Genomic DNA, 24,412 nt, shown 5'->3' with positions numbered 1-24,412 from the left:
ATATGCACAGTCACAATTACGACAGAGAAAGTACTAAGGAAGCTGAAGGGTAGATAAATCTCCTGGACCAGATGGACTGCACCCTCGTGTTCTGAAGCTATGGAGATCGCGGAGGCATTAGCAATGATCTTTGAAAAGTCGATAGATTCTGGCCTGGTTCCGGAGGACTGGAAGATTGCAAATGTCACTCCACTATTTAAGAAGGTGACAAGGAAGCAAAAAGGAAATTATAGACCTGTTGGCTTGACATCGGTGGTTGGGAAGTTTTTGGAGTCGATTGTCAAGGATGAGGTTACGGAGTACCTGGAGGCGTATGACAAGACAGGCAGAACTCAGTATGGTTTCCTTAAAGGAAAATTCTGCCTGACAAACCTAGTGCACTTTTTGAGGAAATTACAAGTAGGCTGGACAAGGGAAATGCAGTGGATGTTGTGTATTTGGATTTTCAGAAGGCCTTTGTTAAGGTGCCGCACATGAGGCTGCTAAACAAGATAAGAGCCCATGGAATTACGGGAAAGTTCAATTCGTGGATAGAATGTTGGTTGACTGGCAGGAAACAGAGTGTGGGAATAAAGGGTTCGCTGCCGGTTACTAGTGGCGTTCCACAGGGGTCTGTGTTGGGGCCGCTTCTTTTTACGTTGTATATCAACAATTTGGACTATGGATTAGATGGCTTTGTGGCTAAGTTTGCTGATGATACAAAGATAGGTGGAGGAGCCGGTAGTGCTGAGGAAACAGAGAGTCTGCAGAGAGACTTGGATAGATTGGGGGAATGGGCAAAGAAGTGGCAAATGAATTACAATGTTGGGAAGTGTACGGTCATGCACTTTGGTAGAAGAAATAAACGGCAGACTATTATTTAAATGGGGAGAGAATTCAAAGTTCTGAGACGCAACGGGACTTAGTAGTCCTCGTGCAGGATACCCTTAAAGTTAACCTCCAGGTTGAGTCGGTGGTGAAGAAGGCGAATGCAATGCTGGCATTCATTTCTAGAGGAATGGAGTATAGGAGCATGGATGTGATGTTGAGGCTCTATAAGACACTGGTAAGACCTCACTTGGAATACTGTGTGCAGTGTTGGGCTCCTTACTTAAGAAAGGATATACTGACATTGGAGCGGGTTCAGAGAAGATTCACTAGAATGATTCCAGGATTGAGAGGGTTACCATATGAGGAACGTTTGACCGCTCTTGGACTGTACTCCTTGGAGTTTAGAAGAATGAGGAGAGACCTCATAGAAACATTTTGAATGTTGAAAGGCATGAACAGAGTGGATGTGGCAAAGTTGTTTCCCATGGTGGGGGAGTCTAGTACGAGAGGATATGACTTGAGGATTGCAGGGTGCCCATTTAGAACAGAGATGCGAAAAAAATATTTTAGCCTGAGGGTTGTGAATCTATGGAATTTGTTGCCACAGGCGCCAGTGGAGGCCAAGTTATTGGGTGCATTTAAGGCAGAGATTGATAGATATCTGAGTAGTCAGGGCATCAAAGGTTATGGGGAGAAGGCGGGGGAATGGGACTAAAGGGGAGAGATTCTCATTGTTGAGTGCTAATAACTCAGTAGAACCTGGTGGTATGAGTCTTGATGCTCTCATATCTTCCTGATCGCAGGTGAGAAGAGTGCATGACCTGAGTGATGGATGCTGCTTTCCTGCAACAGAACACTGTGTTACTGTGCTCAGTAGAGGGAAGTGCTTTATCCATGATGAATTTGGCCATATACACTAGTTTTTGTTGGAATTTCCCTTTAAGGGCATTGATGCTCCTTGTCAAAATGTATTGCATTCTGTCAATATAAGTTCCACCACGCAACAATAGAAATGTGCTGAAGTTTTAGACTGGTTACAAAGATTGCATAGGTTAGGACTTTATACTTTGTGGGTAAAACACTGAGTCGAGATTCAATGCAAGTATACACCATTATGCGGGGTATAGATAGGGTAATTGGAAACAACCTTTTCATAGTTCGGGTGGGACTACAAATAGATGTCATGAGCAAAGAGTGAAAGGTAAAAAGTTTAAGGGGATCTTGAGGGGAAGCGTCTTCATTCAGAGGCTCATCATAGAGCCTGATGCTGTGCTAAAATTTTCTACGACTCTATGATAGAATAACCATCCAGATAAAATATTACTGAATAAGCATCGATGAACAGCTGACTTTATAGATATAGTCATTCCCCTCACACATAACGTACAGAAACTGATTCGTGAAAAACTCCAGAAATATGGTGAATTAAAAGAGGAAATTCAAAGACTATGTAAGATAAGGAGGGTATTTGTTGTTCGAACAGAAACATGTACAAGTGGTACCATCCAAATATCACTATATAATTGCATGATATATTTTGATAGCCAGCAATAATAATGCAAATCTGCAGAAAACTAAAAGTTCAAATTGGACAAGAATATGCGAAAATTCTTAGCAATTGAAAAATGAGTATGCTTGGCTCTGCCAGCACCTCAGGTTTTCCAGTTTGTGCTCGCCAGCTGGTGGCATACTGGCAGCAAACTAAATTATATTATTTAAAATAACAAAAATAATAATCATCAGGCAGATAGATAGACAGATAGGTATTTTGTTCGATGGGTAAAATTTTAAAAATCTGTTGTAAACAAAGGAATAAATAAATAAGTTCAGAAAACTCTGATTGATAAAGAAATAAATAATTATTTGAATACAAGTGTTGCAGCATCCATGAAAGTGATTCTGTAGTTTGGATTCAGATGCACAATTTCTGAACAACGATCGGAGCATATACTGTGTCATGACCAGATACCGCTCTTAATTGTGCACCAGGCTTGTCCTGTAGTTCAGGTGATGATATGAAGAGAAATTTCCGTTCTAACTGTCAGCAGCCATTAGCATTGAAGCTTTCCCCATGGTGTTACTCTTCCCACCCCCCACCCCACCAAATTTAGTGATACGCTATTGACATTGTGATAATTTACCAACCCTGCATGCAAAGATCAAAGTTCAACCCAGGTGTAAAAGGCAGTGATATAGAACCTCTGGATGATCTCCTCACTCTCCCGTACAAGCCGAAAGTCTTGCAGCTGCAGCTCCCGATCCACAGTACGGTCTTGCAGTATCTGCAGCTGGATACACCTCATCACATATAGTTGCCCGTGGGGCTCCCAAGACTCCAACATCAGCAGTGAATAACCCACAAAGGCCTTTTTAACTATAGTAAGAATGCCTGACACAAGAAAAAGAAAAGGAAACGCAAGAGGAACTCAAACAGTAAGTTACCCGGAGCCAGTGCCACTTCCGTGTCAATGACTCTGTTGAGCCAATGCCTGAAAGTCCACTTTCACCACTGGCCTATCCCAACACTCAGCGCTCCAACAATGCTGGTTCAGTTTGTGCAAACATTCACATGTTGTGTTATAGCCAGGAACGTAGAACTGAACAAACCTGTAAGCGAAACTCTAAAAAATACAGTAATTTCTTCTTTGAATGTCATTCCAGAGCCGGAAATAAGGCTGGTAGGCGGCAGCGATCATTGTTCAGGGAGAGTGGAGGTGCGGCACAATACACGATGGGGAACAGTATGCGACAATGGATGGGGTACTGACGATGCCAAGGTTGTCTGCAATGAGTTGGGCTGTCCCTCTGCTGCAGCAGCAATACCGGGGGCACGCTTTGGGCAAGGCAACGGGAATATCTGGATGGACGATGTTGCGTGCATTGGAAATGAATCCGCCCTTGAGGAATGTTCCTTCCGAGGGTGGGGGATTCATAACTGCAGTCACGGAGAGGATGCAGGAGTGATTTGTACGGAAGGTAGGCTTACAACAAGGAACCTCTTTGTGTTTGCTTTCTATTTTTCTACGACTGCTTTCTGTCTAAAGTTTTCTATGACTCTATGATAGAATAACCATCCAGATGAAATATTACTGAATAAGCACTGATTAACAGCAAACTTTATAGATATAGGCATTCCCCGCAGACATAACGTACAGGAACTGATTCGTGAAAAACACCAGAAATATGGTGATTTAAAAGAGGAAAATCAAAGAATATGTAAGATGAGTCCGTTGTCGGAACAGAAGCATGTACAACTGGTACTATCCCAATGTCACTGTATCATAGCATGATATATTTTGACAGACAGCAATAATAATGCAAATCTGCAGAAAGCTGAATGTTCAAATAAGACTAGAATAGTGAGAAAATTCTCAGCAATTGAAAAATGAGTATACTTAGCTCTGCCTGTACCTCAGGTTTTACCACTGTGTACTGAGATGTTAGTTTAAAATAATAATAATAAGAAAGGGACAGGTATATAGACAGATGGGTGTTTTGTTAGATAGGTAAAATTAAAAAAATAATGTTGTAAAGATAAGAGGAAATAAATAAGTTAATAAAATTTTGATTGATAAAGAAATGAATACTTATTTTGAGGCATGTTTTGCAGCATCCATAAAATGATTCCGTAGTTTGTGTTCAGATTCACAATTCCTGAACAAGTATCGGAGCATATACTGTGACGTGACCGTATACCCCTATTAGTTGTGCAGCAGGCTCGTCCAGCAGTTTCAGGCAATGGTATGAAGAGACATTTCCATTCTAACTATCTGAGACAACTGCCAATGATCAGGTTAGGTGCCTTTTATGGGTGCCGACAATGTCTTCAGAATTTCAATAGCAAAGTCCAACATCACAGTCCAGGAAACTGTATGTAAAATCAATCATAAGATGTCATGGCTTACGTAAGCCCCAGTTTGGCGTCAGATATTACAGGAAGAAGGGAAGAGAATGTAGTTCAGAGGATAATATATCATCCATGATAAGTTGCACAGTAGATAAAATGGGCACACTAGCCTAATCATTCTCCTGTTTCTGATTGATGTTTTCCCTAAGATACAGCACATAAGTCGCTCGTTGTCCGGCTGATGAGAATTGATCATTCTGTGGTTTCCAGTGACCCCAACTCAATATTAAATCCGGAAGAACGCATCACAATTAGGGATGTGTTTGCTGCTTATCCTTATTGTTATTGTTGACATGACAGCATACAGAGACAAATTTCATCGTCAGGTTAGAGCATAGTATCCCTTCATGCGACTTCTTTCACAGGCTGACGAAAGGCGTGTGTGCAGTGTGTGTCGGTGATTCTTCTCCACCGCATGTGATGTGGGTTATGATACTATTTCCTTGTATATGGACTGCTGTCAGCACAACAATTTATCACATTCCTGTGGAGGAGAGCAGGACTGGGATATTGACTGACATCTGTCTCTGAAGGCATGATCATGTGCGAGCACTCTCTATTCTTATACTTTATAAGACGTTGACAACAGTAATGTAACTCTTTTTGATTCTGCATCCCGAATGCAGTGATGCTCTGCTGGTAGCATTTTTGTTCGATCATCTGCCTGCCCTTGCTACCAGCTTGCCTGCACGCTATCTTTTACCATCCGCGCTGTGCTGACCACATTCCCATTGGTTTCCACCCCCCAGCAAAATTAATTTAAACCCTCCACAACAGCTCTAAGAAAAGATTGGACTCCAATCGACTTCAGCTGCAACCTTTCTCTTCTGTACAGGTAATTCCTCCCCCAGTAGAGATTCGAATGATCCAAGAACCTGAAGCACTTCACCCCCTGCTCCAAATTCACAGCAACGCATGTATCTGCTAAATCATTCTGTTTCTACCATCTAAAGAATGAAGAACAATACAGCACAGTACAGGCCATTTGGCCCTCAAAGTTGTGCCGATCCTTAAACCCTGCCCCCTATTTCAACCTCCACCTTAAATTCCTCCAAATACCTGTCGAGTAGTCTCTTAAATTCCACTAGTGTATGCCTCTACCGCTGACTCAGGCAGTGCATTCCATGAACCAACCACTTTCTGAGAAATAAACCTTCCTCTAATATCCCCCTTGAACTTTCCTTCCCTTAACTTATGCCATGTCTTCTTGTATTGAGCAGTGGTGCCCTGGGGAAGAGGCGTTGGCTGTCCACTCTATCTGTTCCTCTTAATATCTTGTATACCTCTATCATGTTTCCTCTCATCTTCCTTCTCTACAAAGAGTAAAGCCCTAGTTCCCTTAATCTCTGATCATAATGCATACTCTCAAAACCAGCATCCTGGTAGATCTCCTCTGTACCCTTTCCAATATTTCCACATCCTTCCTATAGTGAGGTGATCAGAACTGGACACAGTACTCCAAGTGTGGCCTAACCAGAGTTTTAATAGGGCTGCATTATTACCCCGTGACTCGTTAACTCTATCCCTTGACTTATGAAAGCTAACAATCCCGATATTGTCTTGACGACCCTATCTACCTGTGAGATAACTTTCAGGGATCTGTGGGCATGTACACCCAGATGCCTCTGCTGCACCGCACTCCAGGTATCCTGCCATTTACTTTGTCCTCTGCCTGGAGTTGTCCTTCCAAAGTGTACTACCTCTCCGGATTGAACTCCATCTGCCACTACTCAGCCCACTTCTGCATCCTATCAATGTCTCTCTGCAGTCTTTGACTATCCTGAACACAATCCACAACACCACCAACCTTTGTGTCGTCTGCAAACTTGCCAACCCACCCTTCTACCCCCACATGCAGGTCGTTAATAAAAATCACGAAAAGTAGAGTTCCCAGAACCGATCCTTGTGGGACACCATTAGTCACAACCCTCCAATCCGAATGTACTCCCTCCACCACGATCCTCTCCTTTCTGCAGGCAAGCCAATTCTGAATCCACCTGTCCAAACTTCCCTTGATCCCATGCCTTCTGACTTTCTGAATAAGCTTACCATGTGGTACATTGTCATATGTCTTGGTAAAATCCATGTAGATCACAGTCACTGCACTACCCTCATCTATATGGCTGATCACCTCTTAAAAGAACTCTATTAGGCTTGTTAGACACGATCTGCTCTTCACAAAGCCATGCTGGCTGTCTCTGATAAGAAAATGATTCTCTAACTGCCCATAGATTCTATCTCTAAGGATCTTTTCCAACAGCTTTCCCACCACAGACGTAAGGCTCACTGGTCTATAATTAACTGGACTATCCCTACAGCCTTTTTTGAACAAGGGGACAACATTCGCCTCCCTTCAATCCTCCGGTATCTTTCCTATGGACAATGAGGACATAAACATCCTAGCCAGAGGCTCAGCAATCTCTTCCCTCGCCTTGTGTAGCAGCCTGTGGAATATTCTGGCCGGGGAGTTATTTGTCCTAATGTATTTTAACAACTCCAACACCTCTTCTCCCCTAATATCAACATGCTCCAGAGCATCAACCTCACTCATATTGTCCTCACCGTCATCACGTTCCCTCTCATTGGCGAATACTGAAGAGAAGTATTCATTGAGAACCTCGCTCACTTGCACAGCCTCCATGTCTCCATGCACATCATCCCACCCTTATCTCTAATCGGTCCTACCTTAACTCCTGTCAAGTTTTTGTTCTTAACATAATTGAAGAATGCCTTTTGGTTTTCCTTTACCCTTCTCCCCAACGCCTTCTCATGCCCCCTTCTTGCTCTCCTCAGCCCCTTCGTAATCTCTTTTCTTGCTACCCAGTATTCCTGAATGGACCCATCTGATCCTTGCTTCCTAAACCTTACGTAAGCTGTCTTCTTCCACCTGACTGGATTCTCCACCTCACTCGTCACCCATGGTTCATTCACCCTACCATTCTTTATCTTCCTCACCAGGACAAATTGATCCCTAACATCCTGCAAGAGATCCCTAAACATTGACCACATGCCTTATAGCCTTATAATTTTCCCATGCCCAATTAAAATTTTTCCTGTCTTCTCTAACTTTATCCTTTTCGATGACAATGTTAAAGGCAAGGGGCGGTCCCCAGAAAGATCTGTGACCTGAACTGGTTCATTAACCAATACTAGATCTAGTATGGCATTTCCCCTAGTCGGCCTGTCAACATACTGTGACTGGAATCCATCCTGTGCGCATATGACAAACTCTGACCCATCTACACCATTGGGACTAATCAGGTACCAATCAATATTAGGGAAGATAACATCATAACAACCCTGTTATTTTTGTAACTTTCCAAAATATGCCTCCCAATCTGCTCCTCTGTATCCCTAATGGTACTGGGGGGGGGGGGCAAGGGAATACTCCCAATAGAGTAACTGCTCCCTTCCTATTCTGACTTCCACACATACTGACTCAAAAGAGGACCCTGCTACATTACCCACCCTTTCTGTAGCTGCAATTGTATCCCTGACCAGCAATGCCACTGCCATTCCCCTTTTACCCCCATCTCTATCACTTTTAAAGCACTGAAATCCAGGATTATTGAAAATCCATTCCTGCTCTGGTGCTAGCCAAGTCTCTGTATTGGCCACTACATCATAGGTACCCAAGCTCTCAGTTCATCACCTTTATTCCTGATGCTTCTTGGATTAAAGTGCACACACTTTAGCCCTTCTACCTTACTTACACCCTTTATTCTGTTTCTCTTTCATCAGAGCCTATTTTAAGCTAGATCTGGCATTACTCCATGCACTATAGTTGTAGCTCTCACATGACCTTTGTCCTCCTCCACCTCACTATCTGCTCTAATACTCCGGTTCCCCTTCCCCTGTAAATCTAGTTTAAACCCCACCGGAGCAGCACCAGCAAACCTTCCCGCAAGGATGCCAAAAACTCCTTTGAGCCAATGCCTGAAAATTCACTTTTACCACCGGACTCTCTGAACAAGCAGTGCTACAACAACGATGGCTCCACTTGTGCAAACATTCACGTGCTGTGTTAAGGATAGGAACGCGGAACTGAAAATACCTGTATGTGACAGTCTGATAAATGCAGTATTTTTTTCTTTTAATGTCATTCCAGGGCCAGAAATAAGGCTAATAGGAGGCAGCAATCGTTGTTCAGGGAGAGTGGAGGTGCGGTACAATGCACAATGGGGAACAGTATGTGACGATGGATGGGACACTGAGGATGCCAAGGTTGTCTGCAATCAGTTGGGCTGTCCCTCTGCCGCAGCAGCAATACCGACGGCACGCTTCGGGCAAGGCAGCGGGTATATCTGGATGGATGATGTTGGGTGCAATGGAAATGAATCCACCCTATGGGAATGTTCCTTCCGAGAATGGGGGGTTCATAACTGCCATCACCATGAGGACGCAGGAGTGATTTGTGCAGAAGGTGGGCATAGAACGGAGAATCTCTTTATTTCTGGTTGCTCTCTATTAGGATTAACTAAGGCTTTTTTTAATAATGAGGCAAGCCACTCTGGTTGCTGAGGGTAAATTGATGAGAATTTATTTACTGTTTATTGACTTTGTTGAGACAGCACAACTTAATTAACATTTGTACTGCGTTGCTTAAAATGCTGAAGTGTTTCATTTGGCAAATTTTTCTGTCCCAGTTGGTCATGCATACAGGTGCTTACTGCAGATTGGTATAGGGTTAGACGTATCAGATCAGGAAGTATAATGAATGACTGGTAATCTGTATGAAAAACTGTGAATTGTAAGTATTCATTAACGACATTTCATTAGTTTGCTGGGGTTCTCGTAGCAACTCCGTTTCATAAACTGCACATAAACTTTTAAGGTGTTCTGCAAAAGAACTTCCAAGATCCTTTGCATCATAGATGTTTTGATTTCACTGTGTTTAGAAATTAGTGTGTAGAATTGTTTGCGCTGATGAAGCAAGACCATGCATTTTCTGACATTGTATTTAATTTGCCGCTTCCGTGCCCATACTCAAAAACTCTCTTAAGTCCTTCTGAATTCACACTCTTTTGAGTCCTATTACCAACCCAATTTTCAGAATCTATGCATGTGAAAATTTCCCGTTACTATCATAACATTTCCCTTTTAGTACGTCATTTCTATTTCTCTTGTATTCTGTAGCCTACATTGCAGTTACTGATTGGGGAGCTGCATGTACTACTATCAGGGTCCATTTCCATTGCAGTTTTGTTACTCAATTGAGAAGGATTGAACATCTTCCGATCCTATGTCACATCTTTTTCAGTATTTGATGCCATTCTCTAACAGCAGAGCGATGCAACGTCCTCAGCCTATGCTCGTACCCTTTCGATACAATGGACATTCATCTACCCACTAAACAGTCTTTCAGCAAGGAGTCGGTGATGTCCAGAAGATCATACGTGACAACTTGTAAAAGTGCAGTACGATCATCTAGCTTATTTCTTACATTCTTTTGAATGAGATCGCAGGCTTTGAGAGAGGTGCTTGCAAACTTATTGTATTCTGCATCCTAATGCACTGTTAGTCACCCTGCTGGCTGCATTTTGTCCAATCATCTACCTGCCAGTAGATGATCTACCTAACAGTCTGACAGTAGGCTTTTTATGTTGTTTTAACACTCTTCATATCCTTAGTCCCTTCACTCAGTTTCCCATCCCCTTGCTAAATTAGTTACTACCCTCCTGAACAGTTGTGGCAAACCAGCCCGAGATGATATTTGCTCATCTCAGGGTCAGCTGCATCTGCTCCCTTTTGTACCGGTCATCCCTCCTCTGCTTGGATTTCCAGCATCTACAGATTTTCTCCTGTTTGTGAGACGAATGGGTATGGCTTTGGCTGTATAAAAATTGTACAATAATAGTAAATAAGTAATAGGACTGAAAACATGGTGTGAGAAGGTGTGGCATCCTTGAAATCATGTCCACAGGTTGTGGTAACAGCTCAGTGAAGGGGCAAGTGAAGTTGAGTGGTGATATCAGTTGGGTCAAGATACTCATTGTTGAGTGTTAACAACTGTGTGGAACCTGGTGGTGTGAGTCTTGTTGCTATCGTATATTCTTCTTGATGGCATCAGTATGAAGACTACATGACCTGGGTGATGGATTGTCTGGTGATGGATGCTGCTTTCTGCAACAGAGCACTGTGTTGCTGTGCTCAATAGAGGGAAATGTTTTATCCATGATGAATTTGGCCATATACAATAGTTTTGGTTGGAATTTCCCTTTAAGGGCATTGATGCTCCTTGTCAGAATGTAATGCATTCTGTCAATATAAATTCTACCACGCAACAATAGAAATGTGCTGAAGTTTTACACTGGTTACAAAGATTGCATAGGTTAGGACTTCATACTTTGTGGGTAGAAGATTGAGTCGAGATTTAATACAAGTAAACACAATTATGCGGGGTATAGATAGGGTAATTGCAAACAAGCTCTTCGCAGGTTGGGTGGGACGACAAATAGATGTCATGAGCAAAGAGTGAAAGGTAAAATGTTTAACAGTATATTGAGGGGAAGCGTCTTCATTCAGAGGGTCATGACAGTATAGAACAACCTGCAAACATTCGTTGAACACCCAAACTCGATTTCAACGTGTATGAAAATTTTGGATATGTGCATAAGTCCTAGGGGTGTGGAGAGGAATGGTCCAGGTGTTGTGCTCGATAGGAGTAGGCAGTTTAAATGGTTCGATAGGGACTAGATGGGCAAAAGAGCCTGATGTTGTGCTGAAGTTTTCTACAACTCTGATAGAATTGCCATCCATTAAAATATTACTGAAGAAGCACTGATGAACAGCTGACTTTATAGATACAGTCATTCCCCTCACACATAACGTACAGAAACTGATTCATGAAAAGCACCAGAAATATGGTGAATTAAAAGAGGAAGTTCAAAGACTATGTAAGATAAGGAGGGTATTTGTTGTTCGAGTAGAAACGTGTACAAGTGGAACCATTCGAAGATCACTATATAATAGCATGATATATTTTGACAGACAGCAATAATAATGTAAATCTGCAGAACGCCAAAAGTTCAAATCGGACTAGAATAGTGCGAAGAATCTTAGCAATTGAAAAATGAGTATGCTTATCTCTGCCGACACCTCAGGTTTTCCAACTTGTACTAGCCAGCTGGTGGCGTAGTAGCAGCATACTAAATTATTATATTATTTAAAATAACAATAATAATAAAAATTGTCAGGTAGATAGATAGACAGATGGGTGTTTTGTTCGATGGGTAAAATTAAAAAATATGTTGTAAACAAAGGAGGAAATAAATAAGTTCAGAAAATTCTGATTGATAAGGAAATAAATTATTATTTTGAGACAAGAGTTACAACATCCATGCAAGTGATTCCGTAGTTTGGATTGAGGTACACAATTCCTGAAGACCGAATGGAGCATATACTGTGATATGAACAGATACCCCTATTAATTGTGCACCAGGCTTGTCCTGCAGTTTCAGGTGATGATATGAAAAGAAATTTCCATTCTATCAGCAGTCATTAGCAGTGAAACTTTTCGCATGGTTTTACACTTCATGCCCCCACCAAATTTATATGCTGTTAGCTTTGAAATAATTTACCAACTCTGCATGGAAAGAACAAAGTTCAACCCAGGTGTAAAAGGCAGTGATATAGAACCTCTGGATGATCTCCTCACTCTCCCGTACAAGCCAAAAGTCTTGCAGCTGCTGCTCCAGATCCATAGCACGGTCTTGCAGTATCTGCAGCTGGACACACCTCACACAGATGTAGTTGCCCGTGGTGTTCCCAAGATTCCAACATCAGCAATGAATAACCCACAAAGGCCTTTTAAACTATAGTAAGTATGCCTGACAAAACAAAAAGAAAGGGAAACGTAAGAGAAACTCAAATTTAAGTTACGCAGTGACAGTGCCATCGACTCCTTTGAGCCAATGCCTGACAGTCCACTTTCACCACTGGCCTACCCCAACAAACACCGCTCCAACAATGCTGGCTCAGCGTGTGCGAACATTCACATGTTGTGTTATTGCCAGGAACGTAGAACTGAACAAACCTGTAAACGAAACTCTGAATAATACCGTAATTTCTTCTTTGAATGTCATTCCAGAGCTTGAAATAAGGCTGGTAGGCGGCAGCGATCGTTGTTCAGGGAGAGTGGAGGTGTGGCACAATGCACAATGGGGAACAGTATGTCACAATGGATGGGGCACTGACGACGCCAAGGTTGTCTGCAATGAGTTGGGCTGTCCCTCTGCCGCAGCAGCAATACCGGGGGCACGCTTTGGGCAAGGCAGTGGGAATATCTGGATGGACGATGTTGCGTGTAATGGAAATGAATCTGCCTTTGAGGAATGTCCCTTCCGAGGGTGGGGGATTCATAACTGCAGTCACGGAGAGGATGCAGGAGTGATTTGTACAGAAGGTAGGCACAGAACAAAGAGCCTCTTTGTTTCTGTTTTCTATCTTTCTACGACTTCTTTCTTTCTAAAGTTTTCTACGACTCTATGATAGAATAACCTTCCAGATAAAATATTACTGAATAAGCACTTATTACTGAAAAGCTAACTTTATAGATATAGTCACTCCCCTCACACTTAACGTGCAGAAACCCATTTGTGAAAAACACCAGAAATATGGTTAATTAGAAGAGGAATTTCAAAGATTATGTAAGATGAGTTGGGTATCCGTTGTCTGAACAGAAGCATGTACAACAGGTACCATCCCAATGTCACTATATAATAGCATGATATATTTTGACAGACAGTAATAATAATGCAAACCTACAGAAAGCTAAACCTTCAAATAGGACTAGAAAGTGCGAAAATTCTCAGCAATTGAAAAATGAGTATGCTTAGCTCTGCCGGTACCTCAGGTTTTACCACTGTTTACTGAGATGTTAGTTTAAAATTAAAATAACAAATGGACTGGTAGATAGACAGATGGGTGTTTTGTTAGATGGATAAAATTTTGAAAGATATTGTAAAGATAGGAAGAAATAAATAAGTTAATAAAATTCTGATTGATAAAGAAATGAATACTTACGTTGAGACATGTGTTGCAGCATCCATAAATTAATTCCGTAGTTTGGGTTCAGATTCACAATTCCTGAACAGAGCATAGACAGTGACATGCCCGGATACCCCTATTAATTGTGCACCAGGCTTGTCCAGCAGTTTCAGTTGATGATATGAAGAGAAATTTCCGTTCTAACTATCTGAGACAACTGCCAATGATCAGGTTAGGGTCCTTATATGGGTGCCGACAACATCTTCAGAATTTCAATAGCAAAGTCCAACATCACAGTCCATGAAACAGTAAGTAAAATTAATCATAAGATATCATGGCTTACATAAACCCAAGTTTGGTGTCAGATATTACGGGAAGAAGGGAAGAGAATGTAGTTCAGAGGATAATATATCGTCCATGATGAGTTGCACAGTGGATTTAAATGACCACACTAACCTAATCAGTCTCCTGTTTTTGATTGACGTTTGTCCTAATATACAGCACATAAGTTGTTCGCTGTCCGGCTGATGAGAATTGAGCATTCTGTGGTTTCCAGTAACCCCAACTCAATATTAAATCTGGGTAACGAATCACAATTCGGGACGTGTTTGCTGTTCGTCCTTATTGTTGTTGTTGACATGACAGCATGCAGAGACAAATTTCATCGTCATGTTAGAGCACAGTATTCCTTCATACGACTTCTTTCACTGTCTGATGTAAGGTGTGTGTGCAGTGTGTGTCGGTGATTCTTCTCCACCGCATGTGATGTAGGTTATGATACTATTGCCTTGTATATGGACTGCTGTCAGCACAACAAGTTATCCCATTCCTGTAGAGGGAGAACACAAGTGGGATATTGTCTCTGAAGGCATGATCATGTGTGAGCACTCTCTATTCTTATACTTTATAAGACGTTGAGAACAGTATTGTAACTCTTTTTGATTCTGCATCCCGAATGCAGTGATGCTCTGCTGGTAGCTTTTTTGTTCAATCTGCCCTTCCTACCAGAATGCCTGTACGCAATCTTTGCTCTTTTACCATCCGCGCTGTGCTGACCACATTCCCAGTGGTTCCACCCCCCTACAAAATTAATTTAAACCCTCGCCAACAGCTCTAAGAAACCAGTGCACGAAAAGATTGGACTCCATCGGCTTCAGCTGCAACTTTTCCTTTCTGTACAGGGCGTACCTCCCCCAGAAGAGATCCGAACATTCCAAGAACCTGAAGCACTTCACCCCCTGCTCCAAATTCTCAGCAACACATGTATTTGCAAAATCATTTTGTTTCTACCTTCCAAAGAAAGAAGAACAATACAGCACAATACAGGCCATTTGGCCCACAATGTTGTGCCGCCCCTTGAACCCTGCCCCCCCCCGCATATACCCCTCCACCTTAAATTCCTCCATATACCTCTCAAATTTATTAATGTTATCTCTTAAATTTCACTAGTATATCTGCCCCCACCACTGACTCAGGCAGTGCATTCCATGCACCAACCACTTTCTGAGTATAAAACATTCCTCTAACATCCTCTTTGAACTTTCCTCCACTTACCTTAAAGCCATGTCCTCTTGTATTGAGCAGTGGTGCCCTGGGGAAGTGGCGCTGGCTGTCCACTCTATCTATTACTCTTAATATCTTGTATACCTCTATCATGTCTCCTCTCTCCTTCCTTCTCTGCAGAGATTAAAGCCCTAGTTCCCTTAATATCTGATCATAATGCATACTCTCAAAACCAGGCAGCATCCTGTTAAATCTCCTCTGTACCCATTCCAACGTTTCCACATCCTTCCAATATTGAGGCGACCAGAACTGGACACAGTATTCCAAGTGTGGCCTAGCCAGAGTTTTTATAGAGCTGCATTATTACACCGTGACTCTTAAACTCTATGCCTCGACATATGAAAGCTAATACTCCATAATCTTTTTTAATGACCCAAACTACCTGTGAGGCAACTTTCAGGGATCTGTGTGACAATCCTCTGCACTATCCACAACACCACCAACCTTTGTGTCGTCTGCAAACTTGCCAACCCACCCTTCTACCCTAACATCCAGGTCAGTAATGAAAATCACAAAAAGTAGAGGTCCCAGAACCTATTCTTGTGGGACACCACTAGTCACAACCATCCAATCCTAATGTACTCCCCCAACCATGATCCTCTGCTTTCTGCAGGAACGCCAATTCAGAATCCACCTGGCCAAACTTCCATGGATCCCATGCATTCTGACTTACTGAATAAGCCTACCGTGTGGTACCTTGTCAAATGCCTTAGTTAAAACCATGTAGATCATATCCACTGCACTACCCCCATTTATATGCCTGGTCACCTCCTCAAAGAACTCAATCAGGCTTGTTAGACACGATCTGCCCTTCACAAAGCCATGCTGGCTGTCCCAGATCAGACCATGATTCTCTAAATGCCTATTGATTCTATCTCTAAGAATCATTTCCAACATATTTTCCACCACAGACATAAGGCTCACTGGTCAATAATTACCCGGACTATCCCTACTGCCTTTGTTGAACAAGGGGACAACATTCACCCCCCTCCAATCCTCCGGTACCGTTCCTGGAGGCTCCGCAATCTCTTCCCTCACCTCGTGGTGTACCCTGCGGAATATTCCGTCATGCCTGGGAATTTACCCGTCCTAATGTATTTTAACAACTCCAACACCCCTTCTGCCTCAATATCAACATGCTCCAGAACATCAGCCTCACTCATGTTGTCCTCACTGTAATGATGTTCGCTCTGACTGGTGAATACCGAAGATAAATATTCATTGAGGACCTCACTCACTTCCGTAGGCTCCAGGCACATCTTCCCACCCTGATCTCTAATTGGTAATATCTTCATTCCTGTCATTTTTTTGTTCTTAACATAATTGAAGAATGCCTTTGGGTTTACCTTTACCCTACCCCTCAAGGCCTTCTCATGCCCCCTTCTTGCGCTCCTCAGCCCCTTCTTAAGCTCCTTTCTTGCTACACGATATTCCTCAATAGACTCATCTGTTCCTTGCTTCCTAAACCTTACGTAAGCTGTCTTCTTCCATCTGACTGGATTGTCCACCTAACTTGCCACCCATGGTTCCTTCACCCTACTATTCTTTATCTTCCTCATCGGGACAAATTTATCCCTAACATCCTGCAAGAGATCCCTAAACATCAACCACATGTCCATGGTACATTTCCCTGCAAAAACATCATCCCAATTCACACCCGCAAGTTCTAGCCATACAGCTTCATAATTTGCCCTTCCCCAATTAAAAAATTTCCTGTCCTCTCTAATTCTATCCTTTTCCATGATAATGTTAAAGGTCAGGGACATTACTGACCTTATCTGGTTCGTCACCTAATACTGGATCTAATATGGCATTCCCTCTAGTCGGCCTGTCAACATACTGTGACAGGAATCCGTCCTGGATGGACATTGACAAGCTCGACCACGTCTAAACCATTGGGACAATCAGATGCCAATCAATATTACGGAATTTATAGTCACCCATGATAACAACCCTGTTATTTTTGCACCTTTCCAAAATCTGCCTCCCAATCTGCTCCTCGGTATCCCTCTGCTTTCACGGGGCGAGTAACTGCTCCCTTCCTGTTCCTGACTTCTACCTATATTGACTCAAAAGGCGATCCTGCTACATTACCCACCCTTTCTTAGCTGTAATAGTATCCTTGACCAGTAATGCGACCCCTACTCCACATTTGCCCCCCTCTCTATCCCATTTCAAGCACTGAAATCCAGAAATATTGAGAATCCATTCCTGCCCTGGTGCCAGTCAAGTCTGTGTGATGGCCACTACGCCATATGTATCCAAGCTCTCAGTTTATCATTTTTGTCCCTGATGCTTCTTGCATTGAAGTACACGCACTTTAGCCCTTCTACCTTACTACCTTTAAACCCTTTATTCTGTTTCTCTTTCCTCAAAGCCTCTTTATATGCTAGATCTGGCTTTATTCCATGCACTACACTTGCAGCTCACACATGACTTTTAACCTCCTCCACCTCACTATCTGCTCTAACTCTCCGGTTCCACTCCCCCTGCAAATCTAGTTTAAACTTCCCCGGAGCAACACTAGCAAACCTTCCCAGAAGGATGTTAGTGCTCCTCCAGTTCTGGTGCAACCCATCCCGTTGGAGCAGATCCCACCTTCCCTGGGACATGATATAATTGTCCAGAAACATGAAGCCCTCTTTCCTGCACCAACTCCTTAAGCCACATATTTAGCTGCATTATCTTCCTATTTCTGGCCTCACTAGCATGTGACACTGGCAGCAATCCTGAGAGTGCAACTCTGCAAGTCCTGTCCATCAACTTTGCACCGAACTTCCTAAATTCTCTTTGCAGGACCTCTTCCTTCTTCCTATCCATGTCATTGGTCCCTACATGAACCACGACATCTGGCTGCTTGAGAATACTGAGAACTCGATCCGAGATATCGCGGACCCTGGCACCAGGGAGGCAACAGAGCATCCGGGATTCTCAATCTCTTCCACAGAACCTCCTATCTATCCCTAGCGCGTGTCGCAGTCAGTAGTCCTGATTGTGTTGTGTCTCAGCATTCTGCGTAGCAATTTAAATCCTCTCTGCTTAACGTCTTTGTAGCAAGACTTCTGGCTGCTCTCCCGCCCCCTCCACAATGCTATGGACACGATCCGTGTAGTCTGTTATCCTGGCAGCTGTGAGTTAACAGAGCATCCGTGTGTGCCATTCACATCAACAGAATATTTTTCCGATCCCTCTGGCTATTGAGTCATCCAACTCAAACGCACCTGATTCTCCTTCTTTCCCTTCTGCAATCCATGGTCAGTGCAAACCAACCATTCTCCTGGGCATTCTCATGAGAGGTTATCTCAAAAAATAGTATGCAAAATGTTACTCTTATTATTCAAGGTAGTTACCCAAGGGCTGATGTGAGCCAACTGCCTATTCACCATCTAATTCCTTTCCCTGATAGCCACTCTGTTATCAGATTCGTGCACCTCAGGCTCCCAGAACCTCTGGATGATCTCCTCACTCTCCCGTACAAGCCGAAGGTCTTGCAGCTGCTGCTCCCGATCCATAGCACGGTCTTGCAGTATCTGCAGCTGCGCACACCTCACGCAGATGTAGTTGCTCATAGGACTCCCAAGACTGCATCATCCAACGTGAATAACACGCAAAGGACTTCTAAACTACACTAAGTACCACTCTCAAGTTACCCAGAGCGAGGGCGTCTTCTTTGCCAAAGAATTCTTTGCGCCAATGCCTGACAATGCACTTTTAACACCGGACTCCCTGAACAAGCAGTGCTACAACTATGATGGCGCGTGCAAACATTCACGTGCTGTGTTATAGATAGGAACGCGGAACTGAAAATATATGTATGCGAAACTCTGAAAAATGCAGTAATTCTTTTTTGAATGTCATTCTAGAGCCGGAAATAAGGCTGATAGGCGGCAGCGATCGTTGTTCAGGTAGAGTGGAGGTGCGGTACAGTGCACGATGGGGAATGGTATGCGACGACGGATGGAGCACCAACGACGCCAAGGTTGTCTGCAATCAGTTGGGTTGTCCCTCTGCCGCAGCAGCAATACAGAGGGCACGCTTCGGGCAAGGCAGTTGGTATATCTGGATGGATGATGTTGCGTGCACTGGAAATGAATCCACCCTATGGGAATGTTCCTTCCGAGGTTGGGGGGTTCATAACTGCCATCACCACGAGGTTGCGGGAGTGATTTGTGCAGAAGGTGGGCATAGAACGGAGAACCTCTTTGTTTATGCTTTCTCTCTATTGGGATTAACAAAGTCTCTATTTTTAATAAATGAGGCCAGCCACTCTGGTTGCTGTGGATAAAATGATGAGAATTTATGAACTGATGCTTGACTTTGTTGAGGCGACACAACTTAATTAACATAATTAATTTATGTTGTATTTCTATTTCTGTTGTATTCTGTAGCCTACATTCCAGTTACTGATTGGGGAGCTGCATATACTGTCATTAGGGTCCATTTCCATTGCAGTTTTGTTACTCAACCGAGGAGGATTCAAAATCTTCCAATCCTATGTCACATCTTTTTCAGTATTTAATGCCATTCTCTAACAGCAGAGTGATGCAACACCCTCAGCCTATGCTCGTACCCTTTCGATACAATGGACATTCATCTACCCACTAAACAGTCTTTCAGCAAGGAGTCGGTGATGTCCACAAGATCATGCGTGACAACTTGTAAAAGTGCAGTACGATCATCTAGCTTATTTTTTACATTCTTTTGAATGAGATCTCAGGTTTTGAGAGAAGTGCTTGCAAACTTATTGTATTCTGCATCCGAATGCACTGTTAGTCACCCTGCTGGCTGCATTTTGTCCGATCATCGAGCTGCCTTTCCTAACAGTCTGAGTGAATGCATTTTTTGTTGTTTTAACACCCTTTGTATTCCTACTCCCTTCACTCAGTTTCCTATCCCCATGCTAAATTAGTTTCGACCCTCCCCAACAGCTGTAACAAACAAGCCCGAGAGAATATTTGCCCATCTCGGGGTCAGCTGCATCCGCTCCCTTTTGTACAGGTCATCCCTCCTCTGTTTGGATTTCCAGCATCTACAGATTTTCTCCTGTTTGTGAAACAAACGTTAATGGCTATGGCCATACCTTACGATTTACCAGTTTGATTTGAGAAAATATAAAAATTCTACAATAATAGTAAATAAGTAATAAATACTGAAAGCATGGGGTGAGGAGGTGGGGAGTCCTTGAAATCCTGTCCGCAGGTTGTGGTAACAGTTCAGTGAAGGGGCAAGTGAAGTTGAGTAGTGATATCCTTTTGGTCTAGATTCTCATTGTTGAGGGGTAATAATTGTCTGGAACTGGTGGTGTGCATCTTCATGCTCTCTTATTTTCTTCCTGATGGTAGCATTGAGAAGAGTGCATGACCTTCGTGATGGATTGTCTGGTGATGGATGCTGCTTTCCTGAAAGAGTACTATGTGTTGTTGTGCTCAATAGAGGGAAGTGCTTTATCCATGATGAATTTGGCCATATAGACAATTGTTTGTAGGAATTTCCCTTTAGGGCATTAATGCTCCTTGTCAGAACATAATGCATTAGGTCAATATACATTCCACGACGCAACGATAGAACTGTGCTGAAGTTTTAGACTTGTTACAAAGATTGCATAGGTTAGAACTTTATTCTCTGTAGGTAGAAGATTGAGGCGAGATTTATCGCAAGTATACACAATTATGCGGGGTATATATAGGGTAATTGCAAACAACTTTTGAGGGGGACTACAAATAGATGTCATGAACAAAGAGTGAAAGGTAAAACGTTTTAGGGGATCTTGAGGGGAAACATTCATTCAGAGGGTCATGAGAATGTGGAACAACTTCCAAACTGATGTGCATGTGAACTCGGATTTCAACATGTATGAGAATTTTGGATTTGTGCGTGAATGCTAGGGGTATGGAGAGGAATGGTCCAGGTGTTGTGCACGATAGGAGTAGGCAGTTCAAATGGTTCGGTAGGGACTAGATGGGTGAAAGAGCCGGATGTTGTGCTGAAGTTTTCTACGACTCTATGATAATATCAGCATCCTGATGAATTATTACTGAATAAGCACTGATGAACAGCAAACTTTATAGATACAGTCATTACCCTCGCACATAACTATGTAAGATGAGGAGGGTATTCGTTACATAGTCATTTCTTACATAGTCATTTCAAAGACTATGTAAGATGAGGAGGATATTTGTTATTCGAACAGAAACATGTACAACTGGTACCATCCCAATGTCACTATATAATAGCATTATATATTTTGACAGACAGCAATAATAATGCAAATCTGCAGAAATCCAAAAGTTCAAATGGAATAGAATAGTGCGAAAATTCTTATTAATTGAAAAATAAGTGTGCTTAGCACTGCCGTTACCTCAGGTTTTCCAGTTTGTATTAGCCGGCTGGTGGTGTAGTAGCAGCATATTGAATTATTATATTATTTTAAATAATAATAATAATAATCGTCAGGTAGAAAGATAGACAAATGGGTGTTTTGTTAGATGGGTAAAATTAAAAATTATTTTGTATATAAAGAGAAAAAATAAATACGTTAAGAAAAGTCTGATCGATAAAGAAATAAATAATTATTTTGAGACAAGAGTTGCAGCATCCATGAAAGAGATTCCGTAGTTTGGGTTAAGATCCACAGTTCCTGAACAGCAGTTGGAGCATATACTGAGTCGTGACCAGATACCGCTATTAATTGTGCACCAGGCTTGTCCTGTAGTTTCAGGTGACGATAGGAAGAGAATTTCCATTGTAACTCTCAGCAGTCATTACCATTGAAGCTTTTCCCATGGTGTTACTCTTCCCACCCCCCCCCCCCCATCAAATTTAGTGAGGCGCTATTGACATTCTGATAATTTACCAACCCTGCATGCAAAGAACAAAGTTCAACCCAGGTGTAAAAGGCAGTGATATCTGTCCAGTGATCAACCTCTGGATGATCTCCTCACTCTCCCGTACACACCAAAAGTCTTGCAGCTGCTGCTCTGACTCCAACATCAGCAGTGAATAACCCGCCAAGTCCTTTAAGCTATAGTAAGTATGCCTGACACAACAAGAAAAAATAGAAGCATAAGAGAAACTCAAACAGACAAGTTACCCAGAGCCAGTGCCAACTCCGTGCTGATGAATCCTTTGAGCCAATGCCTGACAGTCCACTTTCACCACTGGCCTATCCCAACACTCAGCGCTCCAACAATGCTGGCTCAGCTTGTGCAAACATTCACATGTTGTGTTATGGCCAGGAATGTGGAATTGAACAGACCTGTAAATGAAACTTTGACAAATACAGTAAATTCTTCTTTGAATGTCATTCCAGAGCCCGAAATAAGACTGGTAGGTGGCATCGATCGTTGTTCAGGGAGAGTGGAGGTGCGGCACAATGCACGATGGGGAACAGTATGTGACGATGAATGGGGCACTGAAGATGCCAAGGTTGTCTGCAATGAGTTGGGCTGTCCTTCTGCCGCAGCAGCAATACCGGGGGCACGCTTTGGTCAAGGCAGCGGGAATATCTGGATGGATGATGTTGCGTGCAATGGAAATGAATCCGCCCTGGAGGAATGTTCCTTCCGAGGGTGGGGGATTCATAACTGCAGTCACGGAGAGGATGCAGGAGTGATTTGTACAGCAGGTAGGCATAGAGCCAAGAACTTCTTTGTTTCTTCGACTGTCTTTCTACGACTGCTTTCTGTCTAAAGTGTTCTACGACTCTATGATAGAATAACCATCCAGATAAAATATTACTGAAGAAGAAATGATGACCAGCTAACTTTATAGATATAGACATTCCCCTCGCACATAACGTACAGAAACCGATAAGTGAAAAACACCAGAAATATGCTGAATTAAAAGAGGAATTTCAAAGACTATGTAAGATGAGGAGGGCATTCGTTGTCCGAACAGAAGCATGTACAACTTCTATCATCCCAATGTCACTATATAATACATTGATATATTTTGACAGACAGCAATAATAATGCAAATCCGCAGAATGAAAAATGTTCAAATAGGCCTAGAATAGTGCGAATTGAAAAATGAGTATGATTAGCTCTGCCGGTACCTCAGGTTTTACCACTGTGTACTGAGATGTTTGTTTAAAATAATAACAATAAGAATGGTCAGATAGTTAGACAGATGGGTGTTTTGTTAGAAGGGTAAAATTAACAAATATGTTGTACATATAGGAAGATATAAATAAGTTAACAAAAATCTGATTGATAAAGAAATGAATACTTATTTGAGATATGTGTTGCAGCATTCAAGAAATGATTCTGTAGATTGGTTTCAGATTCACAATTCCTGAACAACAAACGGAGCATATACTGCTCCCTCCACCACAACCCTCTCCCTTCTGTAGGCAAGCCAATTCTGAATCCACCGTGCCAAACTTCCCTGGATCCCATGTCTTCTGACATTCTGAATAAGCCTACCATGTGGTACCTTGTCAAGTGCCTTAGTAAAATCCATGTAGATCACATCCACTGCTCTACCCTTATATATATGCCTGGTCATCTCCTCAAAGAACTCTATCAGGCTTGTTAGACACGATCTGCCCTTAACAAAGCATGTTCCTGATCAGACCATGATTCTCTAAATGACCACAGATGCTATTTCTAAATATCTTTTCCAACAGCTTTCCCACCACTGACCTAAGGCTCAATGGTCTGTAATTACCTATAGTATCCCTACTACTTTTTTTGAACAAGGGGACAACAGACGCCTCCATCCAATCCTCCGATACTAATCCTGTGGATAACGAGGACATAAAGATCCTAGCCAGAGACTCAGTAATCTCTTCCCTTGCCTCCTGGAGCAGCCTGGGGAATATTCTGTCAGGCCCCGGGTATTTGTCCGACCTAATCTATTTTAACAACTCCAACACCTCTTCTCCCTTAGTATCAACATGCTCCAAAACAGCAACCTCAGTCATATTGCCCTCACATTCATCACAGTCCCTCTCATTGGTGAATACCCAAGAGAAATATTCATTGAGGACCTCGCTCAGTTCCACAGCCTCCAGGCACATTTTTCCAGCCTTATCTCTAATCAGTCCTATCTTCACTACTGTGAACTTTATGTTCTTAACATAATTGAAGAATGCCTTTGGGTTTTCCCTTACTCGACTCCCCAAGGCCTTCTCATGCCCCCTTC

At 42.6% G+C, this 24,412-nt stretch overlaps 1 protein-coding gene across 1 annotated transcript in view; it reads left to right on the top strand.

The window, feature by feature from the left end:
• Positions 1-24,412, top strand: part of LOC140715724 (scavenger receptor cysteine-rich domain-containing protein DMBT1-like) — a 90,935-nt gene that overhangs the window by 18,133 nt on the left and 48,390 nt on the right. The window contains exons 6-10 of the mRNA XM_073028096.1: positions 3,472-3,786; positions 8,826-9,140; positions 12,807-13,121; positions 19,132-19,389; positions 22,578-22,892. Coding sequence (XP_072884197.1) covers positions 3,472-3,786; positions 8,826-9,140; positions 12,807-13,121; positions 19,132-19,389; positions 22,578-22,892 — 1,518 coding nt within the window. The remainder of the gene's footprint in view (positions 1-3,471; positions 3,787-8,825; positions 9,141-12,806; positions 13,122-19,131; positions 19,390-22,577; positions 22,893-24,412) is intronic.

Source organism: Hemitrygon akajei, chromosome 24 (assembly GCF_048418815.1).
Source record: "Hemitrygon akajei chromosome 24, sHemAka1.3, whole genome shotgun sequence".
In the NCBI taxonomy this organism is placed as follows: Eukaryota; Metazoa; Chordata; class Chondrichthyes; order Myliobatiformes; family Dasyatidae; genus Hemitrygon; species Hemitrygon akajei.
Note: the sequence above shows the minus strand (reverse complement) of the source record. Positions and strands in the feature narration are given on the sequence as shown.